Source organism: Camelus dromedarius, chromosome 12 (assembly GCF_036321535.1).
Source record: "Camelus dromedarius isolate mCamDro1 chromosome 12, mCamDro1.pat, whole genome shotgun sequence".
NCBI lineage: Eukaryota > Metazoa > Chordata > Mammalia > Artiodactyla > Camelidae > Camelus > Camelus dromedarius.
Genome location: NC_087447.1, coordinates 42,822,421 through 42,840,833, shown reverse-complemented (window position 1 = coordinate 42,840,833; position 18,413 = coordinate 42,822,421). Strand labels below are relative to the sequence as shown.

General features: G+C 51.8%; 1 protein-coding gene across 4 annotated transcripts in view; it reads right to left on the bottom strand.

Annotated features, from left to right (window-relative positions):
* Positions 1–18,413, bottom strand: part of DENND2B (DENN domain containing 2B) — a 104,629-nt gene that overhangs the window by 17,688 nt on the left and 68,528 nt on the right. For 2 of the 4 annotated variants that reach the window (XM_010985931.3, XM_010985930.3), the window contains 6 exons: positions 15,291–16,550; positions 11,784–11,920; positions 4,201–4,352; positions 2,445–2,660; positions 1,400–1,496; positions 730–774 (listed from right to left, as the gene is read on the bottom strand). In XM_010985931.3, the coding sequence (XP_010984233.1) occupies positions 730–774; positions 1,400–1,496; positions 2,445–2,660; positions 4,201–4,352; positions 11,784–11,920; positions 15,291–16,550 (1,907 nt within the window). Of the gene's footprint in view, positions 1–729; positions 775–1,399; positions 1,497–2,444; positions 2,661–4,200; positions 4,353–9,906; positions 9,962–11,783; positions 11,921–15,290; positions 16,551–18,413 lie in introns of those variants that run through there. The other 2 variants (XM_031460078.2, XM_064492591.1) reach the window with 2 other exon arrangements.

Below are 18,413 nucleotides of genomic sequence, written 5' to 3'. Positions count from 1 at the left end.
GCCCTACACCAACAGGACTAGGAGATCTGAACATCCACGAAGCCTCCATCCTTGGGCCCCTATCAGAGTCCTTGGCCTTAGACCCCTTTTCCCTGTTCCTGGGCCCAGAGTCCACTTGTCCACTCGCCTGGGGGACCAGTGGAGGAGGGAAGGAGGGAGCTAGATCCCATATACTTTAATTATCCAGAAGGGTCTAGGCAGGGTTTCCTACTAGAGAAAGGACAGAGATTTGTTCAAGGCCCCTGGAATGTGAAGGTCCCAGAACCCTTCCAGGGAGGTGGCAGTTCTCTCCAGGGAGAGGGGAGATGAGTGGCCTCAGGGCCTCCAGAGGACCAGATGCCTCAGACTATGGCACAGTTCTTACAACCAGGAGAGGCACTTGTCATCTTCTGAACCCATCTCTGACCCTCCAGATCCACAACACTTACTAGGCAAACCTAGCACCCAATTCCCACGGACAACAACTTAGGAAAGTAAGAGCAGGGTCACCGGCCTTAAATTTGGGCAAGGGGGGACTCTGAATTTAACCTCGCGGGGCTGAGCTCCACGACTGTAGGCAAGGACTTCCCTGTAGCTCCTTGCTCTATTGGCCTGGTATCATGCCTGCCATCACCTCTCCAAATGGGGCCACTTTGGAACATGGGAACTGTAGGTGTGGAGGAAGGGAAGGCTGGTTTCCTACAGCCAGGGCTGGGAGAGGGCTCCAAGTTCTTGGGGAGCCACGCTCACCTTTGAACCTGTCATCAGAGTCGCTCTCGCTCTCACTGTTCTCATCTGGAAAAGTAACAGCAGGAATGCACACTTGCTGAGCCACTGCCCCACAGCAAATGTTTTCTGTGCCTCCTCCCACACCAACCCTTCTCATGAGGGATGTACCTTGTCTGGGCTCCAGTGGGACTCTGGCCAGGCACTGCATGGCCTGGGGCCAGGGCCCCTCGGAGCTCAAACAACAGGTGCTAATCTATATACAAACCCCTATCCATCCTGTCCTGATATGGAGGAAGCTGAGGGCCCAAGTTGGAGGCTGAGCCAGCAGAGAGGCCTATGGGCCTGGAACACAAGGGTCTGGCCTCTAGGAGGCCAAGATTTGAAATGGGAAACAGACCACAGTGCTCGGTAAGTCTGGCCTTTCCTTTTGCCAGAAGCGAATTCCCACACCCACCTCCCTATTCAGGGCCTCACAGCCCAAAGCCTGAACTAACCCATCCTAGGGCTTTCTTCCCTCCATGGCCCTCCCCTCCTATGTAGCCAGTTTTTGGCAAGGCTCTATCCTCCTAGAAAGCAGGAGGACCCCACAATTGGCCCATGGAAGGGTAAACTGAGGCTAGTCCATGCCCCTCCCCACTCCACATGCCCAAGGGCCCCAGACACCTGAGCCAGCTCAGGCATCCAGACTTACCTCTCAGCGATGATGTCTCAATGCTAGACATAGACAGCTTTTTTAACCTCTTCTTTCCCCTCTTGGCATTGTAGATGGAGTTAATTCTTTGGACAAGCTGGGTGAGAAAAGCAGGGAGGGTAAGATGACCCTAACACCAACTGCCCCTGCTTCTAGGAAGGTTGATTTATAGAAGCCATCTGTTCCCCTACTGGGTGCAAGCCTTCTGCCCTCCCCACACGAGGCCCAGGACTGGTCTTCCTGCTGCACTGATGCAAAGGGCAGACTGGTAGCTCTCCATCTACTTGTCCCCTTAGTGGTCTCCTGCCCAAGACAGGGGCATTACACTTAGCTCCCCAGAGGAAGGAACTGTGATCAAACTAGACAGGATGGGAGCTCCTGGGTCTCAAGAGTCACTGAACCAAATGAGACAAAGAGCTGCCCAGAGGCAACAACAGGAACAAGGATTGGAGCCTTTCCCCTCTGGGCCACAACCCGGGGCCCTGGCAGGAAGGAGCTAAATTCCCAGTATACCCAAGCATTGTTTGCAGGCTAAAAATACCAACTGGCTAGATCCTGCTGCTTTGGGCTGGGGATTTGGGCCTGGCTGCCTATGTGTGCAAATCACTGCTGAAAACTCTCAATTCTGAGAGTTATAGAAAGGAAGACCCATGTTTGAGTCCTAGGTCCTTCAAAGCCTAGAGATACTTATGTGGACGCAGGGACTTGGAAACACACACTCCACACTCATCAATGGGGAGCCTCCTAAGGACTGTTTCCATCCACCCAGCAGCATGGAGCACCCCCCGGGGCCAGGCTAGCCTGTTTTCCCCTAACATCTGCACAGCGTTATTCACTTAGTGCATCTTTATTGATAAGAAAACAGGATTAGCCAGGTGAAAAAGAAAGGCCAGTGCACGAACTCAAATCTAGTTAAGGAGAATGGAGGAAGCAGGCCCAGATCAGAGAAGGAAGGAAGGGAGAGAAGAGCCATCCACCTGCTTGCCTGCCTGCCTGCCTGCCTGCCCACCTGCCCAGCCCCAGCGGCTCCATCTGGAGAGGCTACCTTGGGAATGCGGCGGGCCCGGCGGCTAGACAGCAGCTCGCTCGTGGTGCTGAGGCTGTCTTCGTTGAGGCTGGAAGGTGAAGACGGCAGGCTCAACTGAGCCAGCAGCAGCATGTCGTCATGGCTGTGCCTCTTGGGTAATCGTGGCAGCCGGTGGCTCTTCCTTTCTGACCAATTCCCACTGCGCAGGGTCTGGCTGCCGGGCTTCAGGGAGAGCTGGCATGGGGGAGGGGACACGGGTGAGTGACTCACCACAGATGCCTTGGCTGGCACCTGCCTACTGGGGCCTGAACATAGAAGCCACAGGCTGGCACCCCTGACTCCCCATATCCCACCCTGGCGTTTCCATCTACCAGGGTTTCCTCTTTTAAGACCTCAACTGCTAATCAGCAGGCCAGGGCTAGATTAGATACTTGCTTCCACAAAGAAAGCTTAACTACTTCTGCCAGAAAAAAGAAAGCAAAGACTAAGAAAACTGGGTTGTCATCTGAGTGGAAAAAGAAGGCCAAGTGAGAATTCTGGGGGTTCCCCCTGAACTCTGGGACGAGGCTTAGACTGTTCATTACTGGGCATGGCTGATGCAGCCAGTCTTCCCTACTCAGCCCTGGTCCTAAAGGGCTTCTCTAGCAGAAGCCAGAATCTACATGCCAGTCCAGCCCTGCTCACTTCTTCCAGGGAGAACATGGGGCTCTGGGCTCTGACCACCAAAGCCCAGGAAGGCAGGCCTCAGAGTGGCTCCCTCACCTACTTGGTCCTGGGCTGCCCGCATCCCCAGCCCTTACCTACCTTCGGCCTCCCTCCATCTAGACTGACACCCTTCGGCACAGGGCACCTTACTTTCAGCAGATCCTGCTCACTGCTAGAAAGGCCACATCCCTGCAAACCTGGCATGCCTTCTGCCTGTCGTCTGGACCTTGCATTGCCTCTCATCACTCCTCAGCAAGTCCTCCTTCCTCCCTCCCCTAGTTTCCTCTTCCCACCCAATTGGTCTGGAAATACAAATTCAATGGAAGTTTGTTTGAACAGAGCACACTAAAAGGTAAATCCTTTATAAAAACAATCACATCATTCCAAAGCCAGAAGAAATCATTTTTATATCCTCTAGCTGAAGTTATAAAGTATCTAGGTATTCCATTTGTATAGAGAATTAGTTGCCTGGGTAGGTCCAAGAAAAGATCTCCAGTCTCCTGCCTCCTGTTCACCATGGACAAGGCCAGAATGAGCTAAGATCTGAGAGCCTCCTTTGACTCTTCACCTTTCTTTCATTCTGCCTCTAACAGTCTAACCCTCAGAGATTCATTCATTCACCCATTCACCTCATGGGAGCAGCTCCAGGTCTTGCAGACACCTGTCTAGTTCTCCAAATCTGGTTCTTGGGCCTATGCCTGGCCCTCAAACGCCAGTGCTGAGATCAGTTCTGCCAGAGCTGCAGAGCACCAAGGCTCCAGCCCGAGACCTGTCTTCCTGTTTCCCACAGAAGGCAGGGAGGAATAATGATTACACAGGAGACCACAGGGGCTCCTGTCTTAGTTTTGCAGCTCAGAGCCCAAGCAGAGAAGGAAAGAGGGTAGGACAGGATTCCCTGAGAGCACTTCTTGACTGTCCCCGGGGACAGCAAACATGGCAGAAGTCCCTGAGTGCAGCGTTCTCTCCTGACGTCACCTCCTCTGCCAAGCACTAGTGAGGGGAAAAGCCTGCGTGGAAGCTGGCCCCGCCTCGTGCTGACCACACAGGACCAAGTCGGGGCTGCCGTTACCTGAGCGGGGGGGTGGTTGTACTTCCTGTCCTGAGGACTCCACATCCTGTGCAAAGAGTCCAAGGAGTTCTCAGACAGTTGCTGAGATTTTCGTCCTGCTCTTCGGCTCTTTAAGTCCACATCCTCATATGGATTCTCCTTGGGCAGATCTCCTGCAGAGGAGGAGAAGTTAGAGAAGGGAGAGAAGGAGAGAAGGAAAAACACACACACACACACACACACACACACACACACACACACACACACACACAAATAAACAAGCTGAATTCCTGTGAACCAAAGAGAGTGGCTTCTCTGCCTAGCCTGTCAGCTCATGAGTCACGCAGCTGCCCGTCTGCAGGGGGGAGGCTACAAACAGATCCTGGCTCCAAGTCCAGAAGCTGAACCCCCCCCCCCCCACTCCCACTTCAGCTCAGCCTTGTCTCGTCTCTCCTTTATAAATTCAAGGATTGCACAAGACTGGCTCAGCCACCCCCGCCTGTGCCCAGCCAGAGGACAAAGCCAACATCAGACGTCTTTCCTTGGCTCCAGTCCCTCTGCTGCAAAAGCCCCAGAGATACACAGTTCAAGGCAGGAAAGGGTTTCAGAGGTCACACGCCTGTCCCTTCACCAACAGCTCCCTGAGGACCACTTCTGGGGATGGGCATGGAGGCACTCTGAAGAACTCCAGGGAGCCAGGTTTTACCAGGCCTCCCTCTCGCCTGCACACTGCTCAACAGCTCTCTCAGGACAGGGCTTTTTGTCTGGCCCACTGAGGTGACCCCACACCAGAGCAGTGATTAGTAAGTAGTGGGTGCTCAGTGTTATTGTTCAATGAACCGGTCTGTCGCGTCACTCCACTTCCTCCACCACGGACCTCAGCAAGAGAATGGTCATCAGTCCCCTCTTGGAATAAACTCTCCTGCTGTGACGCACGGGAGATGTGAGAGGCCTGAAGGGAGTCTGGGCCAGAGAGGTGGGGTTGGGGGGTAGTTCTTGCTTCTCTTCTCAGGACTCATTTCTAAAATACATGGCTATGGGTGCTATATTGGCACGACCAGAAAAATCACAGGAAGTCCAAAGCATAGTCCCTGCTCTTGAAGTGCTACCCCCTCTCCCAAACCACACCTCCTGCCCCGTTCCCGCCAACACACAACTGGACTTTTCTAAAATACAGTAACATCATAAGCGAGGCCAGTCCTGGCTCAATTGTGCAGCATAATCACAGCAGTGACAAGGTCCGTGGGGACTGTGAGTGAATACAGCCCTCTGCTCTCCTTTCTCTCGTCTTTCCACAGCCTCCTCTCCATATCAATGCCACCATTTGGGACCCAGGTACAGTGACCAGCATACAGCTTTGCTGGAGGAAGTACACAGGGGAGAGCAGGATTGAGCCTGAGTGACCACTGAGCCCCATGGATGCCTGCGTGTGCCTCACACTCCCAGGGAGTTCAGATGCCACTTCTCAGGGAACAGGCAGAAGAAAAAGCCATGGGACTAGACAGAGGCCACTGCGAGTCTAAGCTTTCCTAGAATAGGACGAAGGAGAAAAAACAATCTCTCTATGCTTTCGGATTTCTCAATTTCCAAAACCAAGGTCCCTCCCCCCAATTGTGGTATCTACTTATTACTATCGCGAAAAACCACAATGAATTTAGGAAATGCCTTTACAGAGGTGTGGGGGGAGGGGAGTGGGGCTGTGAGGGGGGATTTTGGTCACAGTTAATTAGACTGTCATGGGAGCAATATAAATCTGTAAACTTATGAGTCAAAGATAGGTCAAGAAAGGATTTGGGACTGGATTAAGAGATTCCCAACACCAAGCAGAGTCCCCAGCAATGGAACAGCAGTTTTCCTGTAACACAGTCATGCTATGAAAATGACTTGTCTCCATTCCAGAGCCCTGACTAAGCAGAGCTGGCCCAGCAACCCGGCCTCAAGAAGCCAAGAAGCCAAATATGAAACTGGCATCCCCTGCATGTTTTCTCCAGCCTACCCCACTGTGGGCACTCAGGGAGGAATCAGGATAGACTCTGTATTTCTTGGTCTCTTTCCAACATATATCCTATAGCAGTGCAGCTGGGGGAGCAACGACTAGAGAATGCCAGGCAGTCTTCCTGATCCTGTGAGAGGGGACCAGAGCATCACTGTTCACATGGGGGCAAGAAGAACAGGAAGAACATTTATTTCAGGCTCATCAAATCTAAACTGCTTTGGGCTACATGACCAGCCAGAGCCCTTATCGTCATATCCCCCAACCAACAGGATGACCTTGTTTCAACTCCTTTAGATCAGAGTTCCTACAAACTACTGACATTTGGGCTGGATAATTCTTGTTGTGGTGGACTGTCCTGTGCATCTGCAGGGTGTTCAGTAGCAACCCTGGCCTTGATCCACAAAACAAATGACAGCGGCATCCCCTCAGTGGTAAGAACCAAAAATGTCTCCAGACACTGTCAAATGTCCCCTGAGCAGATGGACAAATGGATGACAGGTGGATGAGTGGACAGATGGACAAAGGAAGGAAGGAAAAAAAGGAACGGAAGAAGAAACTGAAAGGTGGATGGGTGAATGGATGGAGAGATGAAACTGAGCCCCACCCAGCCCCATTAAGAGCCACTGTTTTAGATAGATGTTTCTCAGCTTCCTAATAGCTTCTGAGTGCCATGTCAATAAATCCCAAGGCAAACCCTCTTTTCCTCCCTTGTTCACCGCTTCTCTTGTCTTCCTTCTTTCTTTACCCAAAATCAAAGCTTTGAACATTAACAAAAAAAATCTAAAGCTCCAAAAATAGATGGGAGGAGACTGGGGCCCTGGAAAGTAATCAATGAACATCAGTGATAACCTGGAAGCTGAAAACAGTTGGGAACACCAGGTCCTCAGACCTAGTATTGCATCTAAAACTAAATTTCAGGAAAGCCTCAAATGCCTGCTCCTCCTGCCTGCCCAGCCCTAACACCAGCCTTTTTCTTCTCCAGCAACGTTCAACATCCTCTCTGATATAACCAGGCCACTAATCACTTCTCCAGGAAATGACCACTGGCCCTGGCCCAAGCCCTGCCTCCCCAGACTTAGCTTGGGCCCTTCCCAGGCCCAGTTCACCTCTTACTCTTAACTTCCTGGAGCTCTACCCTCTGGAGCTGCCTCACTGAGACACTCCCATGCCAGGCAGTAAGGGTGCCCAGGGATGGGGATGTGCAGAGACCAAACAGACCCCAAGTCCTAGAGCCACTAAATGGAACCTGCTGAGAGCAAATTAATCCCACAGCAATGGCTCAGAGCTGGGAAAGGAGGAGGGCTGGAGAATAGGGCTCAGAACCACCTCTTGGGGAGCAGAGCTACAGCCAGGCTGAAGAAGCAGCAGCTGAGTGGGAAAACCTGGGGAAGATTTAGCAGGGGCACGGACGGGAGGCAGGAAGCCTGGCTGACGTCAAGGCTTTAACCTGAATGCTTGCCCACACAGCTTCCCTGAAGGCTATCCACGCTGCCCCTGGAGAGAGAGAAGAGGTGGCCCTCCTCCCTGGAGCCTTGGCCCTGAGCAGCCCCATCTCATCAGGCCAGCTGTGAAAGCCAGAGGTCTCGACATTTCCCAGCTTTGCCAATGAGATAACAGATGAGGGCATCGCCAAGAATTTCTGCTTTTGCACTCTTTTAAAGGGGTTGGTCAGAGTCCAAACTTATCACATGGACCCTCTTGAAGGAAGAACCCAGCCCCATCTGGCCCCGCTACCCCCCGACACACCTCCTTTGGTCATTAACCACAGGTGCTAAACACCCCACTCCACAACATACGCGTAACTGGAAGAACCAGTTAGAGAAGGGGTGTGTGTGTAAGCGCACTGGTACTGAGAACTCTTCCAAACGGAATCTTAAGCTTCCCAGACCACACCCATGGCTAGGGCCCTGGGTCTGCAGCTACCCTCCCCAGCTCTTTCCTGCTTTCAACCAGCTGTTTCTCCTGGTTCTCAGCCTCTTCCCCTCCCTCCCTCAGTGGAGGGAGGGCCAGGGTAAGGGCCCAACACCCCCAACAACGCACAGCACATCAGATAGGGAAGTCTAGGGGACCAGTGATTACCCAACCTCCAAGCCCGGACACCATTTCCAACTGCCCGGGTGCCGTCCCCTGGACTGCACCTCTGGGCGGCAGCCTCTACGCGGTTAGATGCCTCTGTTCCCTACTGTCCCCCAGCCTGGGGACGAGTGAGAGAAGAAAGCAGAGAGAGCAGAGGCTCAGAAAGCTTTGCAGTAAGGCTGACTGGCTCTGTCCCCAGCTCCCACCCCGCTCAAGTTCCTGGAAACTCTCCCTCAGCCCGAGCAAGCTGATGGGAGTGGGAATCTCTGCAGGAATGCGGCCCAGGCTCCTTGGTCAGGCGCCGAGGCCACTCCACATAACTCTCTAACAAGCTGCTTCCTTGGGTGCATTTTTAAGTGTCAGGCTCAGAATGCAAATGATTATAAGGCTTTGTAGCATAGCAGCATCTTCCAGAGGCAGATGTCAAGTGGGGCAGGCAAGAATTAACAGCCCCAGGACGCAGCATGGCAGTAACCGTTTTTGAGCCACCCTATCGCACATTAGCAGGATACACCTCGGCCTGCTCTGGAGTATCCCGCCCCCGTTCCCAAGGTGTCATGCCTGGTATGGGCAGGAGGGCAGCACACTCTCAGGGCCCCTCGTTCAAGTCCGTGGCACACAGAGCTAACACACGAGTCTCTGCGCCAGCTGGCCCTCAACCTGTAACAGACCAGGAACTCCAGTCCAATCGGCTGGTCCCCAAGATAAAGACTTAGTGTGGGTGCTCTCTGCGCCCACCCCCAGCCCCACCATCACACACCCCAAACAAAGCTCTGTCTGTCCCTGTGCAAGTGAGGCAGAACTAGAGCTGGATAATGCAAGCAGCCCCAGAAACAACCTCAATCTCTCAGAGCACAGACTACGCCAAGAAGAGGGAGAAGGCTCCTGGGAAGTCAGAGGCACTGGTCAATCCCAGACAAAAGTGAAAGTGACGTTCAGAGTTCAGCAACAAGGGCCCCCCCACCCCCACAAAAGCCTCTGGGGGGCCCAAACTCTTGGGCCTGTCTCCAGGGAAGGAAAAAGGGATAAATCAACCAGAATCTGAGAGGAAGAGACTCCCCCTTGTATTTCCCTCCAGCCTCCCTGGTCAGGTCTAGAAATTCAGATGGGGCTGCTATGGGATATAAAGGAGGAAAATGTGCCCAGGGCACGGAACTAACCAGAGACACTGAAACCCACCCCGCACCCCACAAGGGCAAAACAAAACACCCAGGTGCCCTCCCCTCCTACCCCCTCCCCCTCCTCTCCACCTAATGCTCCAAATATCCAGACACTAGGTGAGCAGCTCAGGAACACGCCCCAGTTGCAATCTCTCCTCATATCAGCCCTTACCCTCTAGCTTCTAGCTCATCTATCCAAGAAGCATCCAGGTTGCTCCTCTATTTTCTTGTCTCCTAATGCAATATCCCAAAGTGGCAGAAAGGCCCCTCTACTGAGTGAGGAGACTGAGGCCCAGACACACTTGCCTCCCTCTTTCTCTTCTCACTTGATCTAAGAAGGTCCAGAGAACGGTTCTATGGCCCAGAACAGTGCCTCCAAAATTCTCACCACTCCCCCACACATACCAGACACTGCCCCCAAACATCCCCATCCAGAGCCCTGGAATCGTGGGACTCTGGACAGGGAGCAATGGCTGAAGCACCCTTGTCTCTTACGTCAGTTCAGCTGAGGCAAGAACACGCCCCGACGTGAAACCCCTGGGCAGCACAGAAGGGCTGTGAAGGCTTCTCAGAGACGAGAGAGCAGTGAGGACCCAGTGCTGGCAGCGCCTGGCATCCTGAGGAGGGAGAGCTGAAAACAGAGCCTCCTCTGTCCCCACATCAGCCACACTGGGTGTTCCCCACGGCCCTGGGCAGCAATGACACGTGACAACTGCTCTCAAACTAGAGGAATTAGGAGTGTACATACCCTGCTCAGGGGTGCAGAGGATGATGGGGTTGAGCCCCTGACCCCCACAGCTCTTGACTTCAACTCTGGGTGACCGTGCACACGAAGCTTTTTCCCAGGGGTAAGGGAAGAGGCCTTCCTCCCCAAGCCCTTTTTGTTCTGGGGATCTCATTCCCACAGTCTTCCTGATACGACAGAATTTCAGATGGCTACACACTCCAATCCTGGGAAAGCAGTGCGAAAGCCTGTGCGGATCCAAGCACTGTTACTGGCTCCCCAAAATGCTGGTCCCCCAAGTTGTAAGGAGAAAACTGGGAAACTGATGGCTCAAACCAAATGAAGGGAGAAAGGACCCAGATAAGGTCCCAGTCTTATCTGGAGGGTTCTCCCCCAGGGCCACTCCTCTCCCTAATGCGTTCACTAAGGCAGTTCTCTAGCCTCAAGGCCCAAGACAGAGACAGAGATGAGGGCAGGAATGGTCAAGTGCACGAGTACACAGCTTCTCTTAAGGGACCAGCACTTTACGGGAACAAAACTGAAGCCCCCACTGAAGAGAATCAGGCCAGAATTAAAAGCCAAAAATAAACCCAGCCCCACCTAGGCTGTGGTCTTTTCTTTGACCCTCAAGCACAAGTTTGCCAACACAACATCCTCCCAGTTGCTGGAGGACGAGTCTCCATGGTGGTTTACATTTCTGACCTTCTGAGCAAGAGGAATGCACGGTTCCAGACTACCTTTTCAAAGATGTTTACAGAGCACACAGCCTTGGAAGACAGAGAAGTGTCTCCCTCCAGGGCAGAGCAGGTCCGTTTCCTGACCAGAATAATGAGGATAATGTCTCCTTCTGGGGCCAAAGTTGAGCAGGCTTGCTAGCAGCCCCTTGAAAAGTTTGGGGTTTCTGAAGCTTGGAGTTCCTCAGCTGGGATGCAGACCCACCATGTCTACCTGGACCTCCCCACACTGCCCCAGGGACTTGGGAGCAAGAGGACCCCGTGTGAGCATCAAGCTCCTGCTGCCTGCTGTGCCATGAGCAATAAAGTCCTTTGTCTCCATCTTCCACCAGCACCTGTGAAGTGGGGCTGGCTAGACCTGCTAGCCTTCAAGCAGAGTGAAATCGCAGATCCTGTCATGGTTCTTGATATCACTCACTTTCAGGGAAGAGCAGGAGAGATACGTATTAAGGAACAGGCCTTGTGCTAGGTACTTTGATACATATTTTATCTCATTTAATCCTAACAATAATCCTGTGAATTAACATTCTTATTGTTATTGTTACCATCATAAGATCATCACCATCATTTCATAAGAGAAAAGTGAAAGGCAAAAAAGTTAAGTGATTTGCCTAAGGATACAGAGCTAAGGGAAGGACACGTTTCGACTCCAAAGCCTTTTGAAAATAAAAGAAAGGGATGATGTAGTTTCCCCCATTTTGTGGTCCCAGAAGCCCTTTGGGTTCCAGTTCACTCAAGGCCAGGCTTTGATCTCTCAGCTGCTCAGTCTTTGCTGAGCTGCTTCCTCTGATGCCCACTTCCTTGAGGAGTTCCAGAAGCTGGGCTGTGTCTGAAGGGGGACCTGGGAATGTCCCTCCGCTTCCTGTTTTCTGCAGCACCCATGATCACCAGCCCGCCATTCTGCCACTGCTTACCCACAATATCTTCATAGGCATTCTCTTCTAAAGTGCTTTTGGATCCAAACTTGGGTTGGCTCTCAGTACCATTCTCAGTGGGAGAAGAGGGGTACAGGGACTGGAGACTGGATGCATCCTCAAACTCAAAGGATTTTCTGTGGATAACAAGAGTATGAGTCATTCGGGCTGAACTAGACCCCTGCTACCCTGTCAGGGAATCGCCATGGGCAACATCAAAGACTGGAGGTCCTCTTCACAAAACCAGCTACAGAGTAGAGAGTCAAGATGGATCCAAACTGACCATCCAAATGAAGAGACAGATGGTCTGAAAGGCCCCAGCCTGGGTGCCTGCAAATAATACCAGTAACAACCATCACAGCTGAAAAGGATGCTATGTGTCAGGTGCTATGTGGGATGTTCTACCTGTGTCATCCACTAATCTTCATGCTGCTGCTGCTAGGTATTGCGCCATTTTACCACCGAGGAGCTGGAGGCCCAGGGAGAGGAAGTGACAGAGGCGGGCTCACCCATGCTTTCTGACTCCAGGATCTGAGCCTTTGACTTGAGCTTCCAAGCCCTGGAGAATATTTTTTTGGAGAAGTATCTATCATTACCACAGGAACTGAGTGCCTAATCTGCCCTTAGAGTCTCACATCATGTCTGTATCCGAGCAAGGGCTCTGGCACTAAGCAGCCACTAAGGGCTCAACACTGGACGGATGATGCCCAGGGCTTTTTGGGGGTTGGGGAAGCAGCTAGTGGTGGGCGGTTTGCTGAAACAGGAAGGGGCTGAGCCCTTACAACAAATCACAACACCTCTGAGGTGGAACAGGAGGGCAATTTGCAGCAGAAGCTACTTCCAAGACCCAGCTTCCCTTCAGCCAGTCACCTACTCCTTTCCATCCCCTCAGTCACCTTCCCCTCTACTGAAGAATTTCAAAACCACAGCTGGTTAGCTTCTCAGACACCCTGAGCCCACAGTCCTCTCTCCTCCTCTCCCTCATCAGGGAGGTTTATCCCTCATCTAAGGCTTGGCCCCAGCCGCATCCTCTCCCTCTCCAAAGCAGGGCCCTCCTGGGGAGGGAGAGAAGGCAAGGCACTGACTGAATCCCTCCTCTCACCCATTAACACTTCCCTCTTCTTTTGGGTACCATCAGACCTTTCAGCCAATGCAGTCTTCTCTCTCTTGTTTAGTGAACAACACCCCCTGAAGGCCCTGGGGTGCAAGTCAAGGACTGAAAGTGTCCTAAAAGCCATGGCTTGTTCTCAGCTTGCCTGGCTGCTCTGCAGCCTCGACACAGCTGGACACCTCACACTGGCCCTCTCCTCCCTTCCCTCTACGACACAGTCCCTCAGTCCCTCCTAGTTTCCAACTGCTTCTCGGGCTCCTGTGAGGGAGCTCCTTTCCCACTTGCCTTTTAAATGCCAGGATCTCAGAGTTCCGTCTTCTGGACTATTTCTCTCACTCTGCACTTTCTGGGGGCCCAACGCTGACGACCATCACAGTGTCTACCATTTCTAGCATGACGACTCCCAGGTCTCTGTCTCTGGCTCAGACTTCTCAACCAGTTAAAAACCCAATGGCTGAGCACAGCTGTTCTTGAATGTTGGCCACAGACAGCTGTTGGTCTGAGACCAAGCTTTCACCGACGTACACAGTGAAGTCAACATCTTACACAGGTAGTCCTCAAGTTGGCAAACATGACCCAGATCACGTTCAGCCAAACTGTCCTCGAAAATCCCTCAGAAAGGTACCACGCCGAGGACCAACACACTGTCTTTCGTTATGACTTGTAGTCAGTTTCTCGCCTAGATTTTTAAACAGATTTCTTTTTCTCTGGTTGAGTACCAGAAGAAATATTTGGTTTGTATGTTTTTAAATAAAAAAGTACATTAAATATAGGAATCGTACATGGCACAACAGACACAAACTCTATCTTACGCTCCTCAGGGGAATATGTTCACTGTGTGGAAAGGCAAATAAAACAGCCTGTACTTTTTGAACTGTTTATCCTTTTTTTCCTAAGAGCACAGATTTAAATTGGCTGTTAATTCGTATGTGAAGTGGCTCCACCATGTACGGCATACGTGTGTGTGTATTATAGACGAAAGTGTGAGCATGTGTAAAACCTTCGGGCTGGTGTACTCCCCCCCCCCCCTTCTTCCACCTGGCTAAGTGCTTTTTGTTCTTCTGAATTTAGCTCAGCAACTCCCTCTGCAAGGAGGCCTCCCTCACCCCCCCAGTTAGATGTCTCTTTCTGGATCTCTGCAGCATCCCACCTAGACAGGGATCAGGGCACATGGCACAGCAGCTATGATTTATTTGTGCATCAATCTCCTGCACCAGATCACCAACTCCTTGAATGGAAGAGCCACGTCTCATTTGCTCCGTCCCCCTCACCAGGCTTGGTACACAGCAGGCTCTAGACAGGTTATTTGTAGAAATGGATGAATAAGGACAAAGAAAACACTCCTGGCAGGCTGTTATAGACTTAAAGAGTCAGTGGGCATGCTGAGGTAAGCCAAAACATGGGATTACCTTTAGCCAAGGGCTCTTCTGGCTCATGAGTCTGAACCTTTGTGATGTCTTCCTCTCTGCACATGGCAGGAAAGTTTCTATATGAGATGGGATATGCTGGATGAAAGCCTGAAGTATGGGGTCAGACTGAAGAATCCCCAGAAGTCAAACAAACCTGAATGCCCACCTGCCTCTGGGTTAGAAGTGAAAGGCAGTGAGGGAAGGAGGACAGGCCTGCAAAGACAGCGGGCTCCTAGCCTACTCCAACTCAGAGAACAAGATGCCTGTCAACTTGCACCAGCTCCAGCTGCTCCAGCTGCCAACTCACTCTAATTGTGGAGATACCCTGGGACTGACCAGGAAACCGATGTGAGTCTCAAAACAGGTCCTTCCTGGACATGGCCAAGAAGTAGGTGATATGTTCTTCCTCTCCTTTTTCCAATCAGTATCCCTTTTCAGGATCCAAAGATCCCTTCTTCCTATAGGCCCAGGTTCCTATATGGTCAGGCAGCCCTCAGGAAAGAGAAAATCATGTTCAATGTATCAACACTACTGAGTCAATGACAACAGGCAGTATTCAGATAATACTTCACTCTAAGGAATAAATTTCTAATGTTGGCACTTCAGGTAGTCATGAGGCTAAGATCTTATTAGTCCTCAAGGGACTGCCTATTCTATCTACAAACAAGGTGCCCCTACCCTTCCCATAGAGGAAGCTCGACAGGACTCCACTCCAAAGGCCAAATCCAGCCAACATCTTCAGCACACAGCACTCGGAAAAAAGGTTTTCCCCCTCCCACTCATGTTTAAGTATCCATATCCTGCAAGAGCAGAAGAAACATCAATCTCTTTTTGGCCTGACTCATGTTTCACCTAACAATCATTTGGTGCTCCAGAACTTATAAGGCACTACTGACTGTGACCCACAACTCCAGTCTGCTTTAGCATCTTCCATCGAAAACAAAGCTGCTGTGCCCAGCTGTAAGGCCCCGAAGGGGCATTCATTACCTGCTCTGGGACTTGCGGTGACCACGCATGTCCTTCTTGGGTCTCCGGGTGACTGGTGGGGCTGGGGTGGAGGGCAGGGGGGGTGGAGCAGCAGGTGTGGGTGAAGGAGGTAGACCATTGCTTGGCTTACTCTTGGGGTTCTTGTCAGCCTCATATTCAAAGGTGCGCTTGGGTTTGGGGACAGGGTTCACAGCGGGATCAGGGGAGCTCTTTGATGGCAGCAGCTGGGAGCTCGGACTATTTCCAGGGGTCCCTGGCTTAGTGGAGCCACTGCCTTCCCTCTCTGGGGGTGGGCCCGCCTCCCCCCCAACTCCGGTCACTCCTCCTGCCAGGCTGCCAGCGCTCACACTCGAGCTCCCTGTCGGTTCCTCCAAGGTGCCCAAGATCCCAGTCTTTTTTCTCCCTCGGTCTACACTGTAGCAGCTGCTAGGGAGCTGGGGGAGTCCCCGGCCTGGCTGCTCCTTCAGGGCCTGTTCAATTTTCTGGATCCGACTCAGCACTGCTGAGCTCTCCTTCCTGCTGCTAGGCCCCCTGAGGAAGGCACTGGGCTCACTCCGGCCTGGCCGTTTCTCCAGCCGGTAGAAGGAGTCCCGAACGGGGAGTGCCTCTCCTTCCTCCTCGGTCTCAGGGTAGGAACACTCGGAGAAGGTCCTGCTCATCCTCCGGAGGCCCTTGAAGTCGAAGGTCTTCTCAGAGCTGCAGGGGGACGGCACCACACTGGGACAGCCCACGCTGGGGCAGCCCTCACTGGCTGCCCACTCGCCCCCAGAGCCGTCCCGTTTCTCTCCACACATGCTCATCCTGGGCGAAGCCTCTCGGCGACCCTCCCATGCTGAAATCTTCTCCCGGATGCCCAGGCTGTGGGCACGGGGGCCAGTGCGGCTCAGAAAGACACTCCGCGGGCCCACTGCTGGCCCCAGGGACGGAGTGCTCTGGGCGAGGGGGGGGCAGGCAGCTACTCCCCCTACATCCTGGGCTGCCCCCTGGACATTCTCCTTCTGGTCCTCTCTCTTGCACACTGAAGGGCTTCCGTCCAAATAACCGAAGCTGGTGGCCTTGAGGGGACAGATGGGTGGTGAAGTGTCTGGGGAGGGGGCCTGAGGATTGTGGGGTGAAGGATCACGGGGGTGCCAGTCCTTGAGGAGCAGCCGGGAGCTGGTGCGGCTTGGGTACCTGCAAGCTGACGTTTCACTATCACTGAGCGGGTAGATGGGACTCCTTGGTGGGGAGAGAACTGGAGGGGGAGAGACTGACTGAGACCTAGGAGAAAAAAAAAAAAGAAGAGAAGAGAAGAGAAAATGGCAGTGAGTGGCCTGACAACACTGTGTTTAATTCTTAGAGAGCTCAGCATCCCTCTCCTAAAAGTACCGCATGCAAGTCATGTACCTTTCAGAGCTGTCCTCAAGGAAGAAGTGTTCTATAGGCCTACACTCCCTGTTGCTTCCAACGGAACAGCAGCATGCTTCCTTCCAGCTCTATTTCATACGCCCTAAGCTTCAACCTCTTCAACTGCCTCATCACAGGACTGGCATCTTCAGAAAGGACAATGCTCTCTTAATAACCATGAACAGGAGGGGAAAAAAAAAAAGGGGCCTTCTGGATACTGGGCGTGAAAATATTCAGCGCTCAATGCTTCCTTGTTTTGTTTTCTAGATCTTATACTCAGATAAACATTAGCCAAATAATGAACAGTTTTCTAAAATGTATTATTGAAAATGCCCCTCACCCTTCTCAGTGTGTCAACATACAATATGTATGACTTAAAAAAAAAAAAAAAAAAAAAAGCTCCTTACTGATAGCAGGCTAACCGAGTAGGCCTCCCTGCCCAATTCATGCCCAGAGATCCTGAGTACCGTTTGTACCAGAAGCCAGTTCTGTGACAGGTCAGAGCATCCCAAGAGTCTACATCTGCCAACTAGAGAACAGTAAGACCAGTGGTGTGCTGCTAAATATCTAATAATCGACTCTTTGGGGAAGAAAGCATAGATCTGTAGCATTTTCCAATTTCCACATTATAAATATTCCTACTGCGGCTGATTTCAAGCTACTTATGGGACCTCACTGGATATGGAGTTGGGAAGAAATGCTAATGATCAATTCTTACGCACTGCTACAAAGCATCTCCAGCAAGCCACTTTCTCAGTAGCCCCAGATATGCACTCGAGCCCTTCGATCTGTCTTTTTGATTAGCCCCATCTCCCCGGAGGCTCTGCTACCAGACAGAAGACACTGCACCTGAGCTTGGGTCTTGATCAGATTCAGATCCCTGAGGGTCTCAAAAGGATCAGGAGGCCCCTCAAGAAAGAGTCCTTTCCAGGGGGAGGGTATAGCTCAAGTGGTAGAACGCATGCTTAGCATGCACCAGGTCCTGGGTTCAAGCCCCAGGACCTCCTCTAAAAAAAATGAATAAATAAACCTAATTACCTTTCCCTGGGGGGAAAAAGAAAAAGAAAGAGTGCTTTCCACTCTCTCAATGAGGAGGCTAGTGGGGAGCGAAGACCTATTCCTTAGCCGCTCCAGCCTCCAGCAGTGCATCACATCAAACAAGCATCAGCCATTTCCTAGATCCAAATCCACACACAGATCTTAGCAAATAAGAGGAAGAGTTCTAACTAAATGTTTTTACATATGTTTACTTATTTAATCTTCACAAAACTGTCAGGTCATCATTTATTATTATCCTCATTTTACAAATGAAAGACACTGAGGCATACAAAGGTTAAATATCTCATCCAAGGTCCTCAGCTAGTACGTGGTGAAGGCAGGACAGGAACTGACATTACACTATGTTGCTGCTCTAAAGATGAAGCAGTGGCTTCTGCCATCTTTGTGAACTGCCCAGGCCTCAGACACAGCTCAGCAGAAACCCCACAGCACTGGGCACAGTCCTGTCTCAAAAGGAACATTTCTATGTATCATCTTCCCTCTTCGTCTTCCCTACTAGACTACAATTTCTCCCAGGTGGAGGGACACATACCCACTGTCTGGAAGTGAATGACAAAGAAAGAAAGACAGGGAGAGGGAAAGGTGAGCTTACTGAAGAGAACCACGAGCATACTTCCTCCTCAGTACACTTTTCTCGTTATCTACTGGGAAGATCACTGTCAACTTTCAGAATTCTTC